Raw genomic sequence first — 25,474 nt, 5'->3', positions numbered from 1 at the left:
CGGTCACCCTCATTTTTGTGTGTCAATAAATGTATATAAAACCATTTAAGTGAATATTTTATTATTAGAACATTAAATAATTGTTTCAAACGTGTAAATAATACATTAATAGTATAAAACACATGTGTGCATGTAACATGTTAACAAGAAGTACTGGGCAGGCTAACGAGTTAGCGGAAAGATGCTAATTCGCGATCGTGCTAACACGCAAAAACAGACCTCTAAAGTTAAAGTTAAGTTTAAAGGAATGTAAACGAACATTTGGCACAATACTACATTGTCCTAAAGGTTAGACACGTGATCACTCATTTCTCTTGTTGGGAGACCCACTTACACCATCAATGACTCCTGTACCACTGTAACCGACGTAGTATGTACACGAACGTAAAACAGGAAGTGGTATTGCCTGAAAACGGCCTTCAAAATAAATCACCCTACCTCAAATCAAAGCACGACTGAATAAGATAAATAACATGGAGAATTCTTAACACATACTGTAAATATGTTTATTGAACAACTTTTATTATTATATATTTTTTATAACAAGGTACAAGTGTACATGCTGTAAATACAGTCATACTTCGGTTTTCGAACGTCCTGGTTCTCGAACAAATCGGAATTCGAACGAAAAATCCGAGATTATTATATCGGTTGTCAAACAAAAATTCGGAGGTCGAACCTCGCGAGATGAGCCGAGAGGACCCGAGAAAACCCGACCGCGCGGCCCGGATGCGACTGACTCTGTTCGTTGTTATTGTATTTTCGTTACCTTGAGGATTGGATTTACCCCTAATCATGCCTCTAAATAAAGCAAGTGGGAGCAGTAAAGCTATCCTAAAACACAAAGAAGCTCTTAAAGCAATGCGACAGTGAGCGCCCGGCGCGCTGCGGTTGCGCGATAAAACCAAATTAAGCTCCCTGCACGCTGAGGTCCATTTAAGTTTTGGAAAGTACATCAAGACTTTGAAAATATCTTCTAAATTTCAGCGACGGCTCTGTCACAATAATGCGACTAGCACGGTGCAGTTGCACGGTCGACGGCGTGCTACGGTTGTGCGTTCGGCGGTGCGCTGCAGTTGCACGATCGGACATAAATGCGCAAATGAAAAAATGCTTTAAAAAGCGTTTTTTTTAAGTCTTGGAACGAATGAATTTTTTTTCCATTATTTGTAATGGGAAAAATAGATACGGAATTCGAACAATTCATGTCATGTTTTGTGGGTTATTGTTGTCTTGTCCTGTTTGTCGCATTGTCACTTCCTGTTTTATTTTGATAACTCTCCTCTCGTTTGAGTTCATGGGTCCTTCCTCTGTGCGTCAGTCTACTTGTATTCCCTGAATTGTGTGCACCTGTGTCCTTGATCCTAATTGTCTGCACCTGCATAGCAGTGGGTCTTTTACGACGTTGTGTAAACAAAGCAACACTGATTGCTTCCTCTGCAGCTAGTCAATCAGTTCAAAAGACCTTAGCACTTTGTTCTACTACTTTTGTTAAAACAGGACAAGCTAGGTTAATTATTACAGGTTACATTCCAACATAAATATACAATCAAGATAATCCATAAACCTTAACACCGTTTCTCTGTCTTTTGACAGTCATCATGAGAAAGTAAGATTGCATGTCGTAACCTCCCCCATGAACCCTCTTATCCTCGGGTATCCATGGCTAAAACGCCACAACCCAACCATAGACTGGGAATCCGGGGAGATAAGGGGATGGGGACCCCATTGCCAAGTTTCATGCCTCGAATCTAACCTCGATTGACCCTAAACGTGGTTCTGACCCTGTCTCTATTTCTCCTGCCCTAGACACAGAAACCCCAGGTCTGACCGGGGTTCCCATGTGCTATCACCAACTCGCAGAGGTATTCAGCGAAGTAAAGGCTACCTCTCTACCGCCCCACCGTCCGTATGATTGCGCCATTGAGCTCCTGCCCGGCTCTACCATACCCAAGGGGAGGCTTCATTCCCTTTCGGCACCGGAAAAGCAGGCCCTGACTGATTATATTGACGCGTCTCTTAAAGCGGGTTTGATTTGACCAGGGATGGACAAACTACGGCCCGCGGGCCACATCCGGCCCACGGGACCGTTTAATCCGGCCAGCCAACCCTGAATAAATTGTATTATTAAACTTTTTTTGGGGGTCATTTTGCCTGCAATGACTGTGTTTCCCCAGTAGATGGGGAACCGCTCGCCTGCGCATTTACTACCGGAAGCCGTGTCAGAAAGCTCGGTGCACACTCACAAGTGCGTGTACGTACTCAGTAGTACGGACATGGCGCACTCGCGCTCTATTTGTATCAGTCCCGAATTTAGAGCGTGGGCTGTGATGACTGCATTCTTATAATTCGCGCGCTGAGCTTTCAGATGCAGTTTTGCGCTAAAGCCATCCACAAACCTTTTCTGGAATCCTTCCATTAAAATGAGTCGCCCAAGGAAAAGCAAGGTGGACACAGTGCCGAGCGTTCAAAAGAGAGTGACAAATTTGGCTCGACGTACGCGACGTGACGTTCAGCCACATGAACGTCAACATCAACCCGTCAGAGATCGAGGTAAACGGACCAACACCTTTGATCTCTCCTAAGAATTGCCACAACAAATTTTACTCCAGACTATGACGCACTAGCAAAAAAGGGAGACCAACAACACTGTTCCCACTGAAAATGAAGGGGAGGCGCTCAAGTTAGTTGTAAAAAAATGCATTTTGAATATGATTTGTACACATGGCAGGGATTGAAACTAGCGACCATTCTCATTTTCAAACAATGCAGGATGCTCAAGGACATTGATGCACCACCTGTTTGCGACTAATCTTAACCTGTAAAGTTCTTAAGGCTTACTTTAAGGAAGTGTTTTCCGTTTCCTCACCTCTGTTACCAGGTGTTTGCGAGTTAAAATTCTGCTCTGATTTTCAGATACCCCTCACTGTGTTGCCGTTTTGATTACTTTATTTGGGTGTATGCTTTCACCGATTCTTCAAGATGATATATTTGGTCAGAATGTTTGCCGTTTGATGTGATCTCATAAGATCTTTCATTAATCTGACCTGCAGGCACTGAAGTGATGGAGACTGTTATTCATAATAACAGTCTCGAATTTTATGAGAATCACTGATAGCAGTTTTTTAGTGATTTTTTTTTTTTTTTTAATGCTGTTAATAAATGCATTTGTTTTCAAAAAACTTGTTTGGAATATCCATGCTTTACTACCTACTAAAGGCCAAAATCTTTTATGCAATGACCTTTACAGGTCGCTTATATTACTTCACACAAACACTACGTCCATCTGCTCCTGGTTCGGCCCTCCGGTCCAAATTTAGAACCCAGTTCGGCCCGCAAGTCAAAAGGTTTGCCCACCCCTGCCCTAGGGGATGTCCAGTGAACAGACTGTTTGTTCCCACAAGGCTGCGCCCACAGGTTGTCCATTGGGCACACACCTCCCGGCTCGCTTGTCATCCAGGCATGCGAAGAACCCTGTATGTGGTTCGGCAGCAATTCTGGTGGCCATCCATGGGGACAGACGTCAGGAAATACATTGGAGCCTGCTCCGTCTGTGCCCGCAACAAGAACTCCCACGGCGCCCGTGTGGGTCTGCTGCATCCCCTCCCCATTCCTTCTCAACCGTGGGCTGAGATCTCTGTGGACTTTGTCACAGGGCTTCCTACGTCCAAGGGTAAAACGACTATACTAACCATGGTAGACAGATTCTCCAAGATGGCTCACTTCATTGCCCTGCCCAAGTTACCTTCGGGAAAGCGAACGGTCATGATGGATTAGATTTTTAGAATTCACGGATTCCCACAGGATATTGTCTCTGATAGGGGTCACCAATTTATATCCAAGTTTTGCAAGCTCATAGGGGCTACCGTGAGCCTCACAACCGGTCTCCGTTGCCTAGTGGCCCAAAACCCCTCCTCATGGAGCAAGAACCTCACGTGCGTGGAATTCGCCCCCAATTCCCTGCCTACCACTGTCTCCCTTCATGTGTGTGTTTGGTTACAGCCCCCGGTCTTCCCCGACAGTGAGCTGGAGGTGTCCGTTCCCTCGGCACACGCCTTGGTGCGACGCTGTCGTCGCATTTGGTCGGCGGCACGGGCCACTCTGGTCTGCCAAGGGGACAGAGTCAAGAGGATCGCCAACCGCAGGCGGCGACCGGGACCCGTCTACCGGCAGGGCCAACGGGCCTGGCTGTCCACAAAAGACCTTCCCCTCCCGGTGGAATCCAGAAAGCTGGCACCCCGTTTTGTTGGTCCGTTTCGCATCTCCAAGGTCGTCAACCCAGCCGCTGTGCGTCTTCACCTGCCCATGTCCCTTTCCATTCATCCCACCTTTCATGTCAGGAAAGTCAAACCGGCCAAGGACAGTAGGATGGTGCCAGGCCCCGTGCCGCCTCCGGCACTGCGAACAGTGGGGGGAGGGCAGGCTTACACAGTCAAAAAGCTATTGGCGGTGCGCAGGTGGGGTCGGGGCTGGCAATTCCTGGTGGACTGGGAGGGTTATGGACCAGAGGAGCGGCAATGGGTGCCGCCGAGTTTTATCTTAGACCCTGACCTGTTTACTGACTTTTATGCGGCTCACCCTGATGCTCCTGGTCCGTCTGGGATCCGGCCCTAGTAGGAGGGGGGGGGTATGTCATGCCGTCTTGTTTTGTGGGTTATTGTTGTCTTGTCCTGTTTGTCGCATTGTCACTTCCTGTTTTATTTTGATAACTCTCCTCTCGTTTCAGTTCATGGGTCCTTCCTCTGTGCGTCAGTCTACTTGGATTCCCTGATCCCAATTGTGTGCACCTGTGTCCTTGATCCTAATTGCCTGCACCTGTGCCCTTACCCTTCTGTGTGTATTTAGTCAGTCTTCCCCTTGTCTTGTGCCAGTGCGTCTATTCCCGTCCAGAGCACCAGCGATCGCGTGAGTTAAAGAGACCCTTTAGAGAACCTAGTTTGTGAAGAGACCTTTGTTGTCAAGCCTAAGCTCTGTGTTTTTCAGTTTTTGTTTTTTGCCACCGTGTTTTCCCTCTTTTGAGGCGCTTTTGGTTTTTTGCTGACTCCGACCTGTCAGAATAAATTACTTTTTTGTTGGCACTCTGCATCCGAATCCTCTCCCTGATCCAAGTCTGACAGATTCACTTCTCAAACAGCCTTCTGGAACTGTGGTCAAAAACCGAGGTTTGACTGTAGGTTTTTAGAACTCTTATTATTATAACAATTTCTCTATAACAAGGTACAACACTGTAAATATGTTTTTAGAACTCTTATTATTATAACAATGTAGGCACTGCAATTGTGTGGGCACTCCTTGCCTTCTGGTGGCGTGTGGGCAAGTTTTGTGCCATAATTCCTCAATTTAGAAGTTTTATTTTGACGTTTACATTTTTGGAAAAAATATCTGCGATGTAGTGAAACCGCGATAAACAAACCGCAATGTAGCGAGGGATTACTGTACCATGGTCACAGCGTCACAGCCACACACCCTAACCCACACCTGTTTCTGCTTGTTTACCTGTCCTATTTAAACATCACACTGCAGTCACTACCTTGTCAGTTTGTCCCAGTATGCTACCCTTCTGTGCTCTTGCTCTGTGCCTTGTTGCTCTCTTCGCTCTTGTCGCCTCCCAGTTGCCGACCTGTTTCCGTGTACTGACCGACCAAGCTCAAATGCCGCCAGCCCTGACCAAGCTCCCATCCAATGACCAAGCCCGAACCCCGCCAGCCCTGACCGAACGCCCGATCACTGACCACGACTCCGTCTTGTTCCTGGAACGTCACGTCTGCTCACCTAATTTCTCCAATAAACAGTGTGTCGCATTTGGTCGTCCCACCTATCTGTTCAAGATTCAAGAGCTTTTATTCGCCATGTTTGAGCGTGCCAAACAAGGAATTTGACTTCTGTAAAAATACACCCTCTGTTCAACATTTAGGTGACTAACAACATTCAGGACATGTGAATAATGGCAAAAACAGTGTAGACAAATTCAAAAAAGGTGTGAAGAGTAAGATGTTATTGCACAGTAATGACTCTGAGACTCTATGAGTGGTGTGAGTTCATCAGAGCAACAGCCTGGGAGAAGATGTCTCCGCTGTGTTTGTTACACATTTAGAAAACAACACGCAACTACAACGGCGATTGGTGAGGGCTGTTATGATAATGCTGCTTACGATTATAAAGGATATGCATGTGACGTCACAGACCGGCTGACTGTTTGTGTTGGAATAATTTAAGTGAAGCCTTGGCCTGCCAGACCTGGAGGCCTTGTCTTTATGAGTGTATGACTTTCCTTTTATCTAGGTTCTTCCTCTTTAGTGACAGGGATGTATTTTGATCCCTGTCAGCCATATGTATCCTTCCTGTCCTTATGTTGTCTGTGTGTTTTTGCTCCTGAAAGAAGCCTTCACTAACAATGAGCAGACCTTATTTGCATAGGCGAAATGTTCTTTGTTTGGTTCAAAGAAACTTCATTCCTTTTAGTTAACTGTAGGTTTGGTTCATAGATTGTTGTTGATCAGAACTGTTTTTCAGTTTGGAGTAGTTGCATACAAGTTATCCCATATTTACTCAATGTTTGTTTAAGGAACTGCATACCAGTTACCCCACATTTACTTAATGCGTGTTGAAGTGTTTAGGACAAGTTACTCATTATTATTGTGTGTTAATTTACCAAGTAGATAAAGTTAGCAAAGGTTTAGTTGCATTGTTCCACAGGAAAGCGGCAATTCAAGTTATCTGCGCAAAGTCAAGTTTCTGCGCAAAGTCAAGGAGGAGGCCTACAGGAGCGGCGACCGCGAGCTGTTCAGGCAGACCAGAAACACACTGAACCGAGAGGTCAGGAAAGCCAGGAGGTGTTACGGGGAGAACCTGAAGAGACACCTCTCTGCCAATCCTGATCCCTCAACGGTGTGGAAAAGTCTGCTGAGCATTACGGGCTACAAGAAACGAACCCCCCGTCCTGTAGAGAGCCCAAGGCTTGCTAACCAGCTAAACAAGTTCTACTGCAGGTTTGATCGGTCCTCCCACACAACGGGACCTCCTCCAGCACAATCTATATACTCACCTCTCCCCACAACTGCTCTGTCCACACCTCTATCATCGTTGTCACCCACTCACTCTCTTGCAGAGGCCGCGCCCGCACTCCAGTTCCGCGAGAAGGAAGTGCGCCAGATGTTCCGGAGACAAAAGACCAGGAGGGCACCAGGCCCAGACGGCGTGTCACCTTCGTGCTTGAAAGTCTGCGCTGGGCAGCTGGCCCCCACCTTTGCACGGATCTTCAACCGTTCTCTGGAGCTGTGTGAGGTGCCCTCGTGCTTCAAGAGCTCCACCATCGTTCCAGTGGCCAAGAAGCCCGCCATCACAGGTTTGAATGACTATAGACCCGTCGCACTGACATCTGTGGTCATGAAATCGTTCGGGAGGTTAGTGCTGAACCACCTGAAGGAGGTCACGGGCCCCCTGCTTGACCCCCTCCAGTTTGCCTACCGGGAAAACAGGTCAGTGGATGATGCGGTCAACATGGGACTGCACTACATCCTGCACCACCTGGACACCCCAGGAACGTACGCCAGGATCCTGTTCGTGGACTTCAGCTCGGCGTTCAACACCATCGCCCCTGACATCCTCCAACAGAAGCTCATCCAGCTTGCGGTGCCTGCCTCCACCTGTCAGTGGATCACCAGCTTCCTGACCAACAGGAGACAGCGTGTGAGGCTGGGGAGCATCACATCTGACACCCGGACCACCAACACTGGAGCCCCTCAGGGGTGCGTCCTCTCCCCACTGCTCTTCTCTCTCTACACAAATGATTTCTCCTCAGGTGACTCTCCTGTGAAGCTCCTGAAGTATGCAGACGACACAACTCTCATCGGACTAATCCAGGACGGTGATGAGACTGCGTACAGACAGGAGGTGGAGCGGCTGGTCCACTGGTGCAGTCAAAACCATCTGGAGCTGAACCCGCTTAAGACCGTGGAGATGAAAGTGGATTTCAGGCGAGACCCTTCACCACTTTTACCCCTCACTATCCGCAGTAATACTATTCTCTCTACAGACACCTTCAAGTTCCTGGGAACCACAATCTCTCGGGACCTGAAATGTTACCGGCCACATAGACTCTGTCCGGAAGAAGGCCCAGCAGAGGCTGTACTTCCTGAGACAGCTCAAGAAGTTCAACCTGCCGCAAGAACTTCTGAAGACCTTCTACACTGCCATCATCCAGTCTGTCCTCTGCACCTCCATCACTGTCTGGTTTGGATCGGCCTCCAAACAAGACAAGCACAGACTACAACGGACAATCAGAACTGCAGAAAAAATCATTGGAATCAACCTCCCATCTATCCAAGACTTGTACCTGTCCAGGACCAGGAATCGGGCAAGGAACATCTCTACGGACCCTTCTCACCCAGGTTGCAGTCTGTTTGAACTACTCCCCTCCGGACGGCGTTATAGAGCTCGGTACGCCAAAACCAGCAGACACAGAGACAGCTTCTTCCCCCAGGCTGTTGCTCTGATGAACTCACACCACTCATAGAGTCTCAGAGACATTACTGTGCAATAACATCCTGCTCTTCACACCTTTTTGAATTTGTCTACACTGTTTTTGCCATTATTCACATGTCCTGAATGTTGTTAGTCACCTAAATGTTGAACAGAGGGTGTGTTTTTACCGAAGTCAAATTCCTTGTTTGGCACGCTCAAACATGGCGAATAAAAAGTCTTGAATCTTGAATCTGATCACAATCGAGGACGAGTCAGCCAACCATGGGGGAAGACAGCTGATTGAGGAAAGGGGACAAATTCTGCGGGGGTCACGGGCTGACAATGAAGTGCTAATTCACACCACACCACATTCCTTAGCTAATCAGCGTTGCTACAGCCACAATCTCCCCTCCCTTTAGTGTAGCAACGCCTCTGTAACCAGGGCAACCAAAACATTAAAAAGAGGAGCATGTGAAGAAAGGACTCAGAATTGATGAAGATTGTAACTGAGGTTCCTTTCTCTATTGTTCTCCTCGCGAATAAACCTGTTCTGGTTGTCTTTTCCTCTTCCTTCCAGCGTGTGGTTTAATGTCTGATGGCACTTAGACCTGACAATTTGTTTGGGTGGCAAAAAGCGATGGATGCTAGATGGTGCTAATAGGGCCAAGGCTGGATTTAGCTTTAGAGATACGTGTACTGCTGTCAGGTTTATTTCAATAACTGAATAACTATTAAGAGAAGAGCAACAGCAAACAAACCACAAGTGAGACAGAATATTAAGTCTTTTCTCGCGAGGAGAACGATAGAGAGAGGAAACTCGGTTACAATCTCCATCAATTCTGAGTTCTCCCTCCACGTGCTCCTCTATTTAATGTTTTGGTTGCCCTGGTTACAGAGGCGTTGCTACACTAAAGGGAGGGGAGATTGTGTCTGTAGCAACGCTGATTAGCTAAGGAATGTAGTGTGGTGTGAATTAGCACTTCATTGTCGGCCCGTGACCCGCGCAGGGTTTGTCCATCTGTTCTTCTCCAGTTGTTTGGCCGAGTCGTCCGCGAGTGAGATCAGATAACTTCAATTGCCGCTTTCCTGTGGAACAATGCAACTAGACCTTTGCTAGACTTTATCTACTTAGTAAATTAACACTCAATAACAATAAGTAACTTGTCTTAAACACTAAAACAAATGTTAAGTAAATGTAAGGTAACTGGTATGCAGTTCCTTAAACAAACATTGAGTAAATATAGGATAACTTGCACGCAACTACTTCAAACTGTGTTTAACACTTAACAAAGAAAAACAGTTCTGATCAACAACAATCTATGAACCAAACCTACAGTTAACTAAAAGGAATGAAGTTTCTTTCAACCAAATAAGAACATTTTGCCTATGCAAATAAGCTCTGCTCATTGGTAGTGGAGGCCTTCACTTACAGGAACAAAAACACACAGATAACATAAGGACAGGAAGGATACATATGGCTGACAGGGATCAAAAGATCCCTGTCACTAAAGAGAAAGAGCCTAGATAAAAGGAAAGCCATAAACTCGTAAATGACAAGGCTTTACTTAAATTATTCTGACAGTGACCCAGCTGTAATCTCTCTTCTGTGGTACATCATAAAAACAGCAAGGCCAAACAGCAAGCATCTCTTGCAGTTCTATTGGGGTAAAGCATTGATTAGAGAACGCATGATAATATATATATACATTTTTCTAACAACTGCGGCATTTTTTTAGCATTTTATCGGTGGCAGAGTTGTTACGGTGCAACTTTGACCATGGTGAATGGATCTGCCTATCTATCACTTCCAAAAAGGCGATACAAGGAAGCTGTATCGGTTCCCTGCGGACCAGACCAGAAAGGATAGCTGGGCGGCGGCGCTTCGAAGGGTGAACATGGCCGCAACAGCTCCAAGGTTTGGAAGCCAACGATCCATTCTTACCACTGCTCAGATCACTTTGTGGGAGGTACGTAGTTTTGTTTTATTGACGTCAACATTCATCCCTTCTCACCCAGGTTGCAGTCTGTTTGAACTACTCCCCTCCGGACAGCGTTATAGAGCTCTGTACGCCAAAACCAGCAGACACAGAGACAGCTTCTTCCCCCAGGCTGTTGCTCTGATGAACACCACTCTTACAGTCTCAGAGTCATTGCTGTGCAATAACATCCTGCTCTCCACACCTTTTTTGAACTGTTTGTACTATGTGTCCTCTCTGCATCCATTGCAGCCTGGTCATCCTGGAAGAGGGACCCTCCCATCTGTGGTCTCTTCTCAAGGTTTTTTCATTTCCCCTAGCTGGAGTTTTGAGTTTTTCCTTGCCCTCTTGGGAGTTTAAGATCAGGGGATGTTTGAGAATATTTGCCATTTTTCACATGTCCTGAGTGTTGTTAGTCACCTAAATGTTAAACAGAGGCTGTGATGTACCGAAGTCAAATTCCTTGTTTGGGACGCTCAAACATGGCGAATAAAAACTCTTGAATCTTGAATCTGTGAGCTATTGCTCGGATATTCCCTTTTACTTGCTGCTACTCGGCCATGACCTAAGGAATGCACAGCTTCATTACAATATGTTTGTCCAATTGCTAGTTTCTAATAATTAGATTGTTCACGTATCTACAATTACAAGTCAGAATCATCTATTGTCACTGGCGGATACAGGGTACAGCCACAGGCGGATACACCCAAAGATCAGTCCGGCCCCACTTGAAACACCAAACTGGATCCGCCAGTTTCCATTTTTATATCAAGCTTGTCTTAAAAACAACTATCGAATAGTTGTAAATGTCTGGATATGTTACTGGCGGAAAAGTCGCCTTATCAGAGGACCAAGCGCTTGCTGTCCTAGCTCCTGCTACGCTTGAGCTGATACCATTCATACTTGGTTTCCACAGCGGATCAACACGAATGTTATATTTTTTCAACTTTTCAATGCATCTCTTGCGGCTTTCTTGGTCCAACTGGATGAAATAATCACTCATGACACCCACCCAGGCCGCCATCCTCACGAGTCCAGTGGCAGCGGACGAGGCTTTTTGCCACCCAAACAAAAATGGCCGCCCAAATGTGTGACGTCAGTGCATATCCTCTATAGCAAGGGTCACCAACACTTTTCCCGCGGGCACCAGGTCGCCCGTGAGGACCGCATGATTCGCCCGCAGGACTGTTCTAAAATTAGCTCAAATAGCGGCAGTGAGCTGCATCTATTTATTTTACAGTCAAACCTCGGTTTTCGAACGTCCTGGTTCTCAAACCAATCAGAATTCGAACAAAAAATTCGAAATTTTTTCGCTTCGGTTGTCGAACAAAATTCGGAGGTCGGACCTCGTGAGATGAGCCGGGAGGACGCGAGAAAATGCGACTGCGCGGCCCGGATACCGACTGACTCCGTTGTTATTGTATTTTCGATACTTTGAGGATTGTATTAATCCCCTAATCATGCCTCCAAAGAAAGCAAGTGGGAGCAGTAAAGCCATCTTAAGATTCAAGAGTTTTTATTCGCCATGTTTGAGCGTGCCAAACAAGGAATTTGACTTCGGTAAATCACAGCCTCTGTTCAACATTTAGGTGACTAACAACACTCAGGACATGTGAAAAATGGCAAATATTCTCAAACATCCCCTGATCTTAAACTCCCAAAAGGGCAAGGAAAAACTCAAAACCCCAGCTAGGGGAAATGAGAAACCTTGAGAAGAGACCACAGATGGAAAGGTCCCTTATCCAGGATGACCAGGCTGCAACGGATGCAGAGAGGACACATAGTACAAACAGTGTAGACAAATTCAAAAAAGGTGTGGAGAGCAGGATGTTATTGCACAATAATGACTCTGAGACTCTAAGAGTGGTGTGAGTTCATCAGAGCAACAGTCTGTCTCTGTGTCTGCTGGTTTTGGCGTACCGAGCTCTATAACGCCGTCCGGAGGGGAGTAGTTCAAACAGACTGCAACCTGGGTGAGAAGGGTCTTTAGAGATGCTCCTTGCACGTTTCCTGGTCCTGGACAGGTACAAGTCTTGGATAGATGGGAGGTTGATTCCAATGATCTTTTCTGCAGTCCTGATTGTCCGTTGCAGTCTGTGCTTGTCTTGTTTGGAGGCCGATCCAAACCAGACAGTGATGGAGGTGCAGAGGACAGCCTGGATGATGGCAGTGTAGAAGATCTTCAGATGCTCTCGCGGTGGGTTGAACTTCTTGAGCTGTCTCAGGAAGTACAGTCTCTGCTGGGCCTTCTTCCGGACAGAGTGTATGTGGCCGGTCCATTTCAGGTCCCGAGAGATTGTGGTTCCCAGAAAATTGAAGGTGTCTGTGGAGAGAATAGTATTACTGCGGACAGTGAGGGGTAAAAGTGGTGAAGGGTCACGCCTGAAGTCCACTTTCATCTCCACGGTCTTGAGCGGGTTCAGCTCCAGGTGGTTTTGGCTGCACCAATGGACCAGCTGCTCCACCTCCTGTCTGTACGCAGTCTCATCACCATCCTGGATCAGTCCGATGAGAGTGGTGTCGTCTGCATACTTCAGGACACAAAGACGCTCTCAAAGCAATGCGACAGTGAGCACCCGGCGTGCTGCGGTTGCGGGATCGGACCAAATTAAGCTCCCTGCGCACTGAGGTTCGCTTAAATTTTTGAAAGTACATCAGGACTTTAAAAATATTTTCTAAATTTCAGCGACGGCTCTGTCACAATAATGCGAGCAGCCCGGTGCAGTTGCGCGGTGGGCGACGCGCTACGGTTGCGCGTTCGGCAGTGTGCTGCAGTTGAGGGACCGGACAATAATGTGCAAATGAAAAAATGCTAAAAAAATAAATAAATAGGCGTTAATTTTAGTCTTGGAACGGACTAATTTCTTTTATATTATTTGTAATGAAAAAAATAGATTCGGAATTCGACCGATTCGCTTCTCGAACCGCCTTCTAGAACGGATTGTGGTCGAAAACCGAGGTTTGACTGTATTTTTGCTATTCTTGTTAAAATCACACTTACATGTGAACTGGAAATGACAATAATGACACATAGTGAAAGCTAAATTGAGCAAATTGGCTATTTCAGAATTGTGTGTCAAACTGGTAGTCCTTTGCTTTAATCAGTTCCCAGGAAGTAGCTCTCGGTTTAAGAAAGGTTGGTGACCCCTGCTCTATAGGATAGGACATCCCTACATGATCACTAAATAAAGGAAAGAAAATTCAAACTTTTGTATTTTAATGCATTAAATAGCCCTTTTGATGCATTCTTAATAATCAATGAAGCTTTTATTGTCGGTTATTTAGGTATTTATGTAATTATGAATAACTATAAGGATATGTGGATAAAATGTTGAGGGAAATGTGAGAAATCTGCTTCTGCAATTGGGACAGTGTTTTTGTAACTGAGATAAATTTTGGATTCTGTATGTCACCTTAAATGGGGACCTTGCAGCAGTGAGAAGACCCTAAGCTATTTTTGCGGTACAGAGAAGCTCTAGTTTCAATAATGTGTAGGTACTTAGAATATGGAAGGGCCATTCGTCCGTGACCAGGAAGACCTTTGTCCATGTCCTTTTAAGGGCATCGGAAGTAACCAGTAGAGTGAGACTCGGACCGCAGCTGTTGTCTTACGAGGTACAAATGATGGGGGAGAACAAATAGAGAGAGGCGCGCAGGGGGCGCAAGGGGCAAGAGCAAGAAGCGCGAGGGCCTTTTTGGGGCGAACATCTTGGCTGTCGAGAGCTGAAACATCTTTGCTCATGGGGCCACTCTAACTTTTGGAGAGACATCACTTTGACATCGGTTGAATAAATCTTTTCCCAATCAGTCGTGTGTCACCGAAGTCCTTCCTTATCCGGACCAGCCATCGTCCACCGAATGTTTTTTTGGAGACCAGCGAAACAACAAAGACCATTCACCACATAACTAATGGAAAATACAGTGGAGCCTCGGTTTTCGAACGTCCCAGTTCTCGAACAAATCGCTATTCAAACAAAAAATTTGAGATTTTTGCTTCGGATGTCGGACAAAATTTCGGTTGTCGAACCTCGCAAGATGAGCCGGGAGGACCCGCGTGCCAACTGACTCTGTTCGTTATTACATTCTTAATAGAAGGCAGAAACAAGTTACACTTGATAGGTTCTTTGCAAAAAAGAAAGAACATCCAGTGGAAGAGTCTTCCCAACTAAAGAGATTTGCGAGAGAGGCAACACCTACAGACGAGTTTCCCGATGTTTTCATGGGAGGGGACCAATAAACTCTTTTTTTTTTGTGAAAATACGTACTGTACGTAAGAAAATGTTTTTGCTATTTTTGCTCCGCGCAAACTTTGATATAGTACGTACAGTGTATGTTATCTTTCATTCAAATTTCTGCAGTTTTTTTTGTTTTTGTTTTTTTGAAATTAAGAAAGAAAATGTTTTTTCTGTTTTTGCTGCACACGAACTTTGATACAGTACATATACTATCTTTCATTACAATTTCTGCAGGTTTTTTTTGTTTTTTGAAATTAAGAAAACGTTTTTGCTGTTTTCTTTCACATGATCTTTGAAATGTTGTCTTACATTGGTAAAATAAAAATAAATGTTTTGATGTGCTTTTCCCCCCCCCTCAGAATTTCAGTAGTAGGCACAAATACCTGTGATTTTCGACGATTCTTGATACTAAATCTGTACCACGGTAAAAAAAACAACTAAACAACAGAATCCACTTTTAAAATCACTATTTTTTTCAAAATGTCTTAAACCGTATAGTATACATTATATATTAAAAAGGAACAACAATGGCATGGAGCCTTTAAGTCACACATCTATAAAAACAAGCAAGACTGATATATATATAGTAGGGGTGTAAATTGCAGGTTTTGTCACGATACGATATAATATCGATACAAAGAACTACGATACGATATTTGCCAATATCTTAAAGCCTGCTGCGATTCATTCACGATATATCGCGATATAGTGCTCTACGATCGATATTTTTTTTAAATAGAAAATATAGAACAGTATCCTGATTTATAACAATTCATACGCAAAATCAACAAGGTACTGCAAACTCTTTATTTAGGAAATTACAAGAGTATTGCAGTATGCAAAGTGCTTATTTTAACACTGAACTTTGATGTCGTGTTTTTTCTTTAAATATGCAGCGAGATTTGTGCTCCCTGAATATTTGATCACCGCATGGCAGGATTTACAAACTGCACGTGTCTTGTCCGTTGAGCCATATTTTCTTTGGAATCCAAAGTGCTTCCAAACGAATGACTTGAAGCCTAAAGGGGAGCAAATTTCTTCGTCTTTTTGGACACTAGCCACAGCACCAGCCCAGGAGCCGCGTACTTGTTGTCGACTCCCCTTTCACGTGCGTGCTCTGCTCACAACACAACACGCGCAGTGCGCTCCCGGAAAGAGGAAGCAAGTAGGGATGGGCGGATCGATACCAAAATAGCGATATATCGATCCAGGCTGCTCATTTTTGAGTATCGATCTCCCTAGCTAAAATATCGATACTTACAATTATTTAATTATATTTTTCCTCATTTTTTTCTGCTCCAATTTGACGACTTGCACTCATGCTAGCACTACTTTTCCTTCCGCCTGCTGCACCGGCGTGTCCTGCACTGCTCTGCTCCCGCCCCCTTTTCTCACAAGCCAAGCCCTCCTCCTCCGCCCCCCGTTCCAATCCAAACAAACACAAACAAGCATGGCCACGGCAGCGGCCCAGTCCGAACGCAAGAGAAGTCAGACATATCCAGGTATCAGGTGCTAACTGTAATGATATGTGATTGCAGACGATCACCCACAGAGGGCTGTATAGCCTCAAGGGAACTCTGTATGACGGAATGTATGTACAGGCAGTAGAAGAAGAGTGTTAGCATGAGACTACGTGAGTGATTAAAATAAACAACTAGCTGAAGCTAGTATAAAGTTCAACTGAAGCCTTATTTAAGGAGCATAAGAACTTTACATGGTACCAGGACGGGGTTAAAAAGAAAAACAAAAAACAAAAGAAGCAACACGATGGATGCAGTAAAACCGCCAGGTCAGTTAAAACTAACTGGAAACGTAGATGCAAGTTGGAGGACATTCAAGCAGCAGTTCCTGCTGTACATCGCCGCGGTCGGAGTGGATCGAAGAGCGGAGGGAAGAAAAATAGCAATGCTGCTCACCATCGCCGGCCCAGAGGCAATTGAAGTCTTCAACACCTTTGTGTTTGCTCAACCCGAAGACGGAGAGAACTTTGAAGAGGTCTTAAAGAAATTTGACGAGCATTGCATGTCAAAGAAGAATGAAACGTACGAGAGATACGTATTCCGCTCACGTGTGCAGCGCCAGGGTGAGTCATTTGATAATTTTCTCACCGACCTAAAGATCAAAGCTCAGTCCTGTAATTTTGGAGAACTCAGAGACTCTATGATAAGAGATCAAATAGTTTTTGGAACAAATGAAAAGAAGCTCCGGGAGAAAATGTTGAGGGAGACAGACCTCACACTTAGCGGTGCCATAAAAATATGTCAAGCCAGTGAGCTTGCACGACAACAAGTACTGACTTTCAGGGAGCCTGCTCACGGAGCTGCGCACCAAGATAACGAGGATGTGAACGCTGTGTTTGTGAAAGGAAAGCCACAGAGCAAATTTAAGAACAGTGACACCAGGAATAAAAACAAGGACAAGGAGATGTTCACTTGCAAGAGATGTGGTGAGCGACACAGACCAAGACAATGTCCTGCCTTTGGAAAAACATGTGTAAAGTGCAAAGGACAAAACCATTTTGCCAGAATGTGTCTCTCTAAGAAGGGACGGGGTGTGCACACAGTGCAGGAAGAATCAGATGACAGTGATGATCTGAGTGACACATTTTTCATAAAGATGGTGTCACACGATGAAGATGTTAAGACAGTGTCTTCCAGAATTAATGGTTCAGATCAGGCTGTAAATACAGTAACAGGTGACAAATGGACTGCTTCACTGTTAGTTAATGGGACAATTGTAACATTTAAAATTGACACTGGGGCTAAAGCTAATTTGATCAGTGAGAAAGATTTAAATGCACTGACTGAGAAGCCTAAAAAACTCACAGAAAGAGTCACACCCCTGAAGGCTTATAATAATCAGCCAATACAGACAAAAGGTGGATGCAGACTTAAAATAATGGCAAAAGGCAAACAGCATAACCTGTTATTCACCATTGTGCCAAATGGACACGAGTCTCTTTTAGGAGACAAAGCCTCTGAGGATCTAGGTCTAGTAAAGAGGATCTATCAGATTAATACTGACAACATTAAAGTACCGTTTTTTTCCGTGTATAGTGCGCCCCCATGTATAGTACGCACCCCTAAAAATGGCATGCTGATGCTGGAAAAAAGCTTGTACCCATGTATAATACGCACCCAATTTTTATGAATTTTTTAAATTTTTTTTTTTTTTTTTTTTAAGTCCCAATGATCGTCACACACGCAGCGAGGCAATGGGTCCCATTTTTATAGTCTTTGGTATGGTCTTAACTAGGCTGGATGTAATTTTTTTTGTTGGCGTTGATTTCTCCGACTGCCCGTAAACGCACCACCGCGCTCCGTGCGCGCACGGGAAAGAGGCGTGCGGACGTGAAAAAGGCGGCTCTGTATGGGAGATACGTTGAAGAGGAATAAAAACACCCTTGGAAACCAAAACTTGGTGATTTCAAGTTTCATTTCGAGGGACATTTGTCACGTCTCGTCCCCAGTTTTGCTATGTGTCTAGGTTGCCATAGTTTCTGTTCCTGTGTCACCTCAATCGATGTAACGTGTTTTGTATTTAAGTCCTGTCTGCCCCTCACTCACCGTTGGATCATTGCATGTGTTACTGTCATGATGTCTGTTTGCTTTCTGTTCCTGTCTTTGGTAATGTCACCCTGTCTTTTTGTTCCACGACTTTGTCGTTTTTTTTTTAAAAAAAATTAAAAAAAAAAAAAATTAAAATTTTTTTGTACCCATGTATAATGCGCACCCCAGATTTTAGGACAATAAATTCGTTAAATTTTGCGCACTATACACGGAAAAAAACGGTACTCATGCAAGACAAAGGACAGGAACAAAAACAGTGTGAGGGAAGTGCAAACATAGTGGAGAAGTTTTCTTCTGTCTTCAAAGGACATGGGACTTTACCTTACACTTACAAAATACAACTCAAAGATGATGCCAAGCCTGTTGTGCACGCCCCAAGGAGAGTGCCAGCACCACTCAGAGCTGGCTTGAAAAAAGAACTTGAAAGAATGACTCAAATGGCGGTCATTGAGCGAGTGGAAGAACCCACAGATTGGGTCAACTCAATCACGTGTGTCAAAAAGAAGAACTCAGGTGCCTTAAGAGTTTGTCTTGATCCCAAAGATTTAAATGAAAACATAAAGAGAGAGCATTATCAGATCCCAAAACGGGAAGAGATCATTAGTGAAATGACTGGTGCTAAGTTTTTTAGTAAACTAGATGCCTCTCACGGGTTCTGGCAACTGAGGCTTGACCCGGAAAGCAGCAAGTACACCACCTTTAACACACCATTTGGACGTTACTGTTTCTTAAGACTCCCATTTGGCATTAAATCAGCGCCAGAGATCTTCCACAGAGCAATGGAGTCCATGATAGAGGGTCTGGACGGCACCAGAGTTTACATAGATGACTTGGTCGTCTGGGGAAAAACACAACAACAACATGATGAAAGACTGGAGAAACTCTTTCAGAGAGTCAAAAAGCATGGACTAAAACTGAATAGAGACAAGTGTCTCTTTGGTGTCAAAGAGATGACTTTTTTGGGAGACAAAGTCACAAGTGAAGGTGTGGAACCTGACCAGTCAAAAGTGCAAGCCATATTGGATATGCCTGCCCCCACTGACAAAAAAGGTGTCCTGAGAGCCATGGGGATGATCAACTTCCGGGGAAAGTTCATCCCTAATCTTACCTCTAAGACGGCATGCCTCAGGGAGTTACTGCAGCACAATACAGTATTTGAATGGACTTATCGACATGAGAGGGAGTGGAAAAAATTAAAGGAAACTGTAACTACAGAGCCAGTCCTCACATTCTTTGACCCATCAAAACCCACAAAGATCTCCACTGATGCCTCAAAAGATGGTTTGGGAGCAGCACTGCTACAAATGAATGAGGACAAATGGCAACCTGTAGCATATGCGTCTAGATCAATGACAGAGACCGAGCAGCGCTATGCTCAAATAGAAAAGGAGACTTTGGGGTTAGTGTTTGGATGTGGAAAGTTTCACAGTTATGTGTATGGACTGCCAACCTTTACAGCAGAGACCGACCACAAACCGCTCATCACAATCAGAAAAAAGAACCTTAACGACATGTCACCCAGAATTCAGCGCATGATGATGGCATTGCAGCGCTACGACTTTGAGCTTATTTACACACCTGGAAAATATATTGTACTGGCAGATGCTTTATCTCGAGCACCAGCACCAAACAGTGGCATGCTGGTCACCCTGGTGACTGATGAGTCTGAAACACACATAAACATGGTGACTGCTTCACTCCCAGCATCAGATGGTATGCTACAGAAAATTGTACAGGAGACAGCAAAAGATCCTCTGCTGCAGAAAGTTTCACACCATCTACAAAATGGATGGTCAAGAGGAGTCTGCCCAGGGTTTTACCCTGTGCGAGCGGACTTGTGTGTGGCGGATGGGCTGCTACTGCGACAAAACAGGATTGTCATCCCACAATCCATGCGCCAGGACATGCTTCAGCGTATACATGAGGGACATCTGGGCGTGGAGAAATGCAAAAGGAGAGCAAGAGAAGCAGTTTATTGGCCGGGCATCAACAAAGACATTGAGGAGATGACACAGCAGTGTGAAACGTGTCTCAAACATCATTACAAACAAACAAAAGAGCCGATGCTAATCGTAGACCCACCCACTGCACCATGGCAAAAAGTGGGAACAGATTTGTTTCATCTGCATGGCAAGGACTATCTTCTGGTGATAGACTATTATTCTAACTATCCAGAAGTTGCACAATTATCCAGTACATCAGCACAGTCTGTCATCACACACATGAAAGGTTTTTTTGCCAGACATGGAATTCCGCGATGTGTTGTCAGTGACAATGGTCCACAATATGACTGTGGGGAATTCAGTGAGTTTGCACAGGTATATGGATTTCAACATGTCACCTCTAGCCCGTTGTATCCACAGGCTAATGGACAAGCTGAAAAAGGGGTGCAGATTGTAAAGAGACTGTTGAAAAAAGCAAAAGACTGTAAGGCTGGCCCTTACCTGGCTTTGCTAAGCTACAGGTCTGCAGCTCTGGAGTGTGGTGCATCACCTGCTGGGCTACTCATGCATCGCAAGCTGCGCACCACACTTCCACACATTTCAAGACACAATGATAACAACAACACAGATGGACTGACTAACAAACGAATGAGACTCAAGTACAGACAGAAAATGAACTATGATAAAACCGCAACACAACTGGAACCTCTTCAGGAAAGGGATGTTGTGAGGATTGAGGGTCCTGAGTCCTGGGACAGAAAAGCCAGAGTCCTCAGTGAAGTAGGTCCCAGGTCTTTTGTGGTCGAGACAGAGAATGGACAGGTATTAAGGAGAAACAGGAGGAGTCTGTTAAAGACTCGGGACATTGACAATCAAGCTGAGGAGGTTGGAGCTGAACAGCCAGAAGTTGCTACTCCAGATGTGCACCACAGTGAGCCTCCTTCACCTCCCTCAATGACTGTGACACTCAGAAGGTCTACTAGACCTAGAAAGCCCCCTGGGAGGCTCATAGAACAAGAGTGAACTGTTCAACTAATATAAAGTGAAAGAAAGTTGTTGGCACTAGGCCAGGGGTGGGCAAACTACGGCCCGCGGGCCACATCCGGCCCACGGGACTGTTTAATCCGGCCCGCCAACCCTGAACAAATTGTATTATTAAACTTTTTTTTTTTTTGTCATTTTGCCTGCAATGACTACGTTTCCCCAGTAGATGGCGAAGCGCTCGCCTGCGCATTTACTACCGGAAGCCGTGTCAGAAAGCTCGGTGCACACTCACAAGTGCGTGTACGTATTCAGTAGTACGGACTTGGCGCACTGTCGCTCTATTCGTATCAGTCCTGAATTTAGAGCGTGGGCTTTGACGACAGCATTCTTATAATTCGCGCGCTGAGCTTTCAGATGCAGTTTTGCGCTAAAGCCACCCACAAACCTTCCCCTGGAATCCTTCCATTAAAATGAGTGGCCCGAAAAAAAGAAGTGAGTGCCGAGTGTTTAAAAAAGAGTGGCCAATTTGGCTCGACGTACGCGACGTGACGTTCAGCCACATCAACATCAACCCGTCACAGATCAAGGTAAACGGACCAACACCTCGGATCTCGCCTAAGAATTGCCACAACAAATTTTACTCCAGACTATGACGCACTAGCAAAAAAGGGACACCAACAACACTGTTCCCACTGAAAATGAACGGGAGGCTCTCAAGTTTATTGTAAAAAAATGCATTTTGAATATGATTTGTACACATAGCAGGGATTGAAACTAGCGACCATTCTCATTTTCAAACAATGCAGGATGCTCAAGGACATTGATGCACCACCTATTTGCGACTAATCTTAACCTGTAAAGTTCTTAAGGCTTACTTTAAGCAAGTGTTTCCCGTTTCCTCACCTCTGTTACCAGGTGTTTGCGAGTTAAAACTCTGCTCTGATTTTCAGATACCCCTCACCGTGTTGCTGTTTTGATTACTTTATTTGGATGTATGCTTTCGCCGATTCTTCAAGATGATATATTTGGTCAGAATGTTTGCCGTTTGATGTGATCCCATAAGATAAACATCTTTCATTAATCTGACCTGCAGGCACTGAAGTGATGGAGATTGTTATTCATAATAACAGTGTCGTATTTTATGAGAATCACTGATAGCAGTTTTTTAGTGAATTTTTTTTTTTTTAATGCTGTTAATAAATGCATTTGTTTTCAAAAAACTTGTTTGGAATATCCATGCTTTACTACCTACTAAAGGCCAAGATCTTCTATGCAATGACCTTTACAGGTCGCTTATATGACTTCACACAACGCCTATACCATCTGCTCCTGGTCCGGCCCTCCGGTCCAAATTTAGAACCCAGTTTGGCCCGCGAGTCAAAAAGTTTGCCCACCCCTGCACTAGGCACTGTTACATAAAAAAAAAAAAAAAAAAAAGTTCATACTTGTACTGAATTTGGTATGTTAAATGTGTTATTGATTTTTACAGTTGTGTAAATGTGCAGAACAATTCAGTGTTTGATATTCATTGGATTTGATCCAGAAAAGTTAATGGTATGTTGTCATCATATCTAGTATATGGGTTAGACGACATTTTGTGTTGCACGATATGTTCATGTTGTGTTTGCCTGTTTGGAAGGGGGATGTAATGATATGTGATTGCAGACGATCACCCACAGAGGGCTGTATAGCCTCAAGGGAACTCTGTATGACGGAATGTATGTACAGGCAGTAGAAGAAGAGTGTTAGCATGAGACTACGTGAGTGATTAAAATAAACAACTAGCTGAAGCTAGTATAAAGTTCAACTGAAGCCTTATTTAAGGAGCATAAGAACTTTACACTAACCAAAAATCGTAAGCATTTGTGGTTGATGTGCTATTTGAAGCAATAATTACTACGCTTTAGTCAGTCATTTATAAATAAAGTTTTCCCCTTTTCAATTTGTGGTCGAACGCCATACGTTTTATTTGTAACTCCACTTCCTATAAACAACACTAAAGTATTACAATATTAAATGTAAGTATCCAGTGGCTTTACAAATTGATAGTTTTGCTGCTCATGACGATTAAGCCCTGCATCTCTGTTGGTACCATGTCTCTTTTTAGATTATACTAAAAGACAAAACTTTTCCCCAACAACAGAGAGAGAGAGAAAAGTAAAGAATAGCTCCTTTTTATTAAAGTTATACTATTAATATGCATCTTCCACTAATGCACTAATGTCTAAAAAGGTTAATAATTCATGTACATGACGTAATACTTTTTTCTACTGTGGTGAATGGTCTTTGTTGTTTTGCTGGTCTCCAAAAAAACACTCAGTGGACGATGGCTGGTCCGGGGAAGGAAGCACTTCGGTGACACACGGCTGATTGGGAAAAGATTTATTCAACCGATGTCAAAGTGATGTCTCTCCAAAAGTTAGGGTGGCCCCAAGAGCAAAGATGTTTCAGCTCTTGACAGCACAGATGTTCGCCCCAAAAAGGCCCTCGCGCTTCTTGCTCTTGCCCCTTGCGCCTCTGCGCCTTTCGCGCCCCTCGCTCTTCGCGCTCTCGTTCTTCTTGCCCTTCGCGCTGTTCCTCCTCTCTATATGTTATCCCCCATCATTTGTACCTCGTAAGACAACAGCTGCGGTCCGAGTCTCACTCTACTGGTTACTTCCGATGCCCTTAAAAGTGCATGGACAAAGGTCTTCCTGGTCACGGACGAATGGCCCTTCCATATTCTAAGTACCTACACATTGCTGAAACTAGATCTTCTCTGTACCGCAAAAATAGCTTAGGGTCTTCTCACTGCTGCAAGGTCGCCATTTAAGGTGACATACAGTGACGCATAGAATCCAAAATTTACCTCACTACAAAATTCAATAGATGACTCTCCAAGAGCAAGAATGCCACTGCATTTAAATTGTTTTTTGGCAGGAAATTACACTTCCGGTATCGATATCGGATCGAATATCGGGTATTTTGGGTAGGAAATACTTGGTATCGGATCGATTCCAAAATCATTGGTATCGCCCATCCCTAGAAGCAAGCAACAATGAACTGGATTTCAAAATAAAGTCGCGTCTAATGTCCGAGGTCAAACACGGCGATATAAATCGATGTTTACGTTTAGCATCGATGCCAATAAATCGTAGAGCATTATATCGATTAATCGATGTATCGTTACATCCCTAATATATAGCCAAGAAGGCTTGCGCACACCCCTCAACATGTGCCCAAACGTAATTTTGCATAGTTGAGCATTTGTCTGCGCACTTTGTCTATGTCTTTGCCATTTGGTGTGGAAACCTCTCGAGCATTTTTTGCACGTTGCCTTGTTCGATTCTATAATTGCTCTGGTTGCATCCGCCTCAAATGCAAAATATTTCCACACACGACTCTGTTCGATTTGGCTTCTCAACAAGCCGGCGTGTTGGACTTCCACTCCTACTTGCTGAAGCCATTGTTACGAATGAGCGAAAATCTTCTTCTTCAGCGCCGCTGACTGCTGCTCCGTGCTGCTCGCATTCGTATACTGCCCCCTTCAGTTCCGGCAAAATTCGACACAGTTCCCAGAGTGAAAAGTCAAACATTCGTTCAGACGGGACCACAGAAAAGTAGGTATTGACGTATTTTTTGCGTGTTGGTACTGAAAGTATCGGTTCTTGCGACAATCCTACTTTGTAGTCATTGGCATGTTTCAACATTTTTTTATAAAAAATAAAAAAAAATCATTTCCACAGTTTGGCTCCTCCTCTTCTTCTTCCACCCATATCTTGTCATTGTTAGGCAAAAATGTTTCTTTTCTCTGTCCAGAACATTCTGTAATAATCCAAAGCTGGTGTCTAGCATTAGGCGACATACGACGTCACATCAAGAATTAATCAAGACATAAGATATAATCGAGTGCTGAACATTCTTAGATGCCTTTGGCAGTGTCCGTGATTTAGAAAAACATCAGGGATCCATTAAACAGTTCATTAAGGGTCATTAAGGTATTCAGGCAATTTACCAAAAAACATTTATTTCAAAGTGCACAGAAATACATATCAGATCATAAAGTTATAAAAACCTGTCATAACCACATATCAAAAATGTCTAGTTATGTCTCCTTTATTGATTTAGTGTAGGGGTGTCCAAACTTTTTGCAAGGAGGGCCATACTTAGTTGCTAATGTGACGTCGAACGCTGCGCGCTCGCTTCTCTTCCGGGGGGTGCTAATGGGACGTCGAACGCTTCGCTTGATTTCATTTGTGTGGCGGGCTTTATCTAGTGTTGAAACTGAGAAGTGCAATAGAGTTGAGCTCAAGCTTCTTGTCCGG

At 44.4% G+C, this 25,474-nt stretch overlaps 2 protein-coding genes across 5 annotated transcripts in view; both read left to right on the top strand.

Moving 5' to 3' along the window:
• The window catches only part of LOC133152007 (teneurin-3-like), a 490,458-nt gene extending 481,451 nt beyond the window's left edge, over positions 1–9,007 (top strand). For all 4 annotated transcript variants that reach the window (XM_061275473.1, XM_061275476.1, XM_061275475.1 and 1 more), the window contains one exon: positions 6,697–9,007. In XM_061275473.1, the coding sequence (XP_061131457.1) occupies positions 6,697–8,406 (1,710 nt within the window). In that variant the 3' untranslated portion in view covers positions 8,407–9,007. The remainder of the gene's footprint in view (positions 1–6,696) is intronic.
• Positions 9,008–18,273: 9,266 nt separating this feature from the next.
• LOC133151076 (uncharacterized protein K02A2.6-like) lies at positions 18,274–22,977 on the top strand. Its single transcript, XM_061273823.1, has one exon. The coding sequence runs from the start codon at positions 18,399–18,401 to the stop codon at positions 21,207–21,209; it is 2,811 nt and encodes a 936-aa protein (XP_061129807.1). The 5' UTR covers positions 18,274–18,398; the 3' UTR covers positions 21,210–22,977.
• Positions 22,978–25,474: the final 2,497 nt, after the last annotated feature.

This window comes from Syngnathus typhle, linkage group LG3, assembly GCF_033458585.1.
Source record: "Syngnathus typhle isolate RoL2023-S1 ecotype Sweden linkage group LG3, RoL_Styp_1.0, whole genome shotgun sequence".
Classification (NCBI taxonomy): Eukaryota; Metazoa; Chordata; class Actinopteri; order Syngnathiformes; family Syngnathidae; genus Syngnathus; species Syngnathus typhle.
The sequence above is the reverse complement of the archived record's forward strand: the minus strand, read 5'-3'. Positions and strand labels throughout refer to the sequence as shown.

Coding starts and splice junctions, on each gene's coding strand:
- LOC133151076 (XM_061273823.1), top strand. CDS start 18,399: ATGCGCACCCCAGATTTTAGGACAATAAATTCGTTAAATTTTGCGCAC.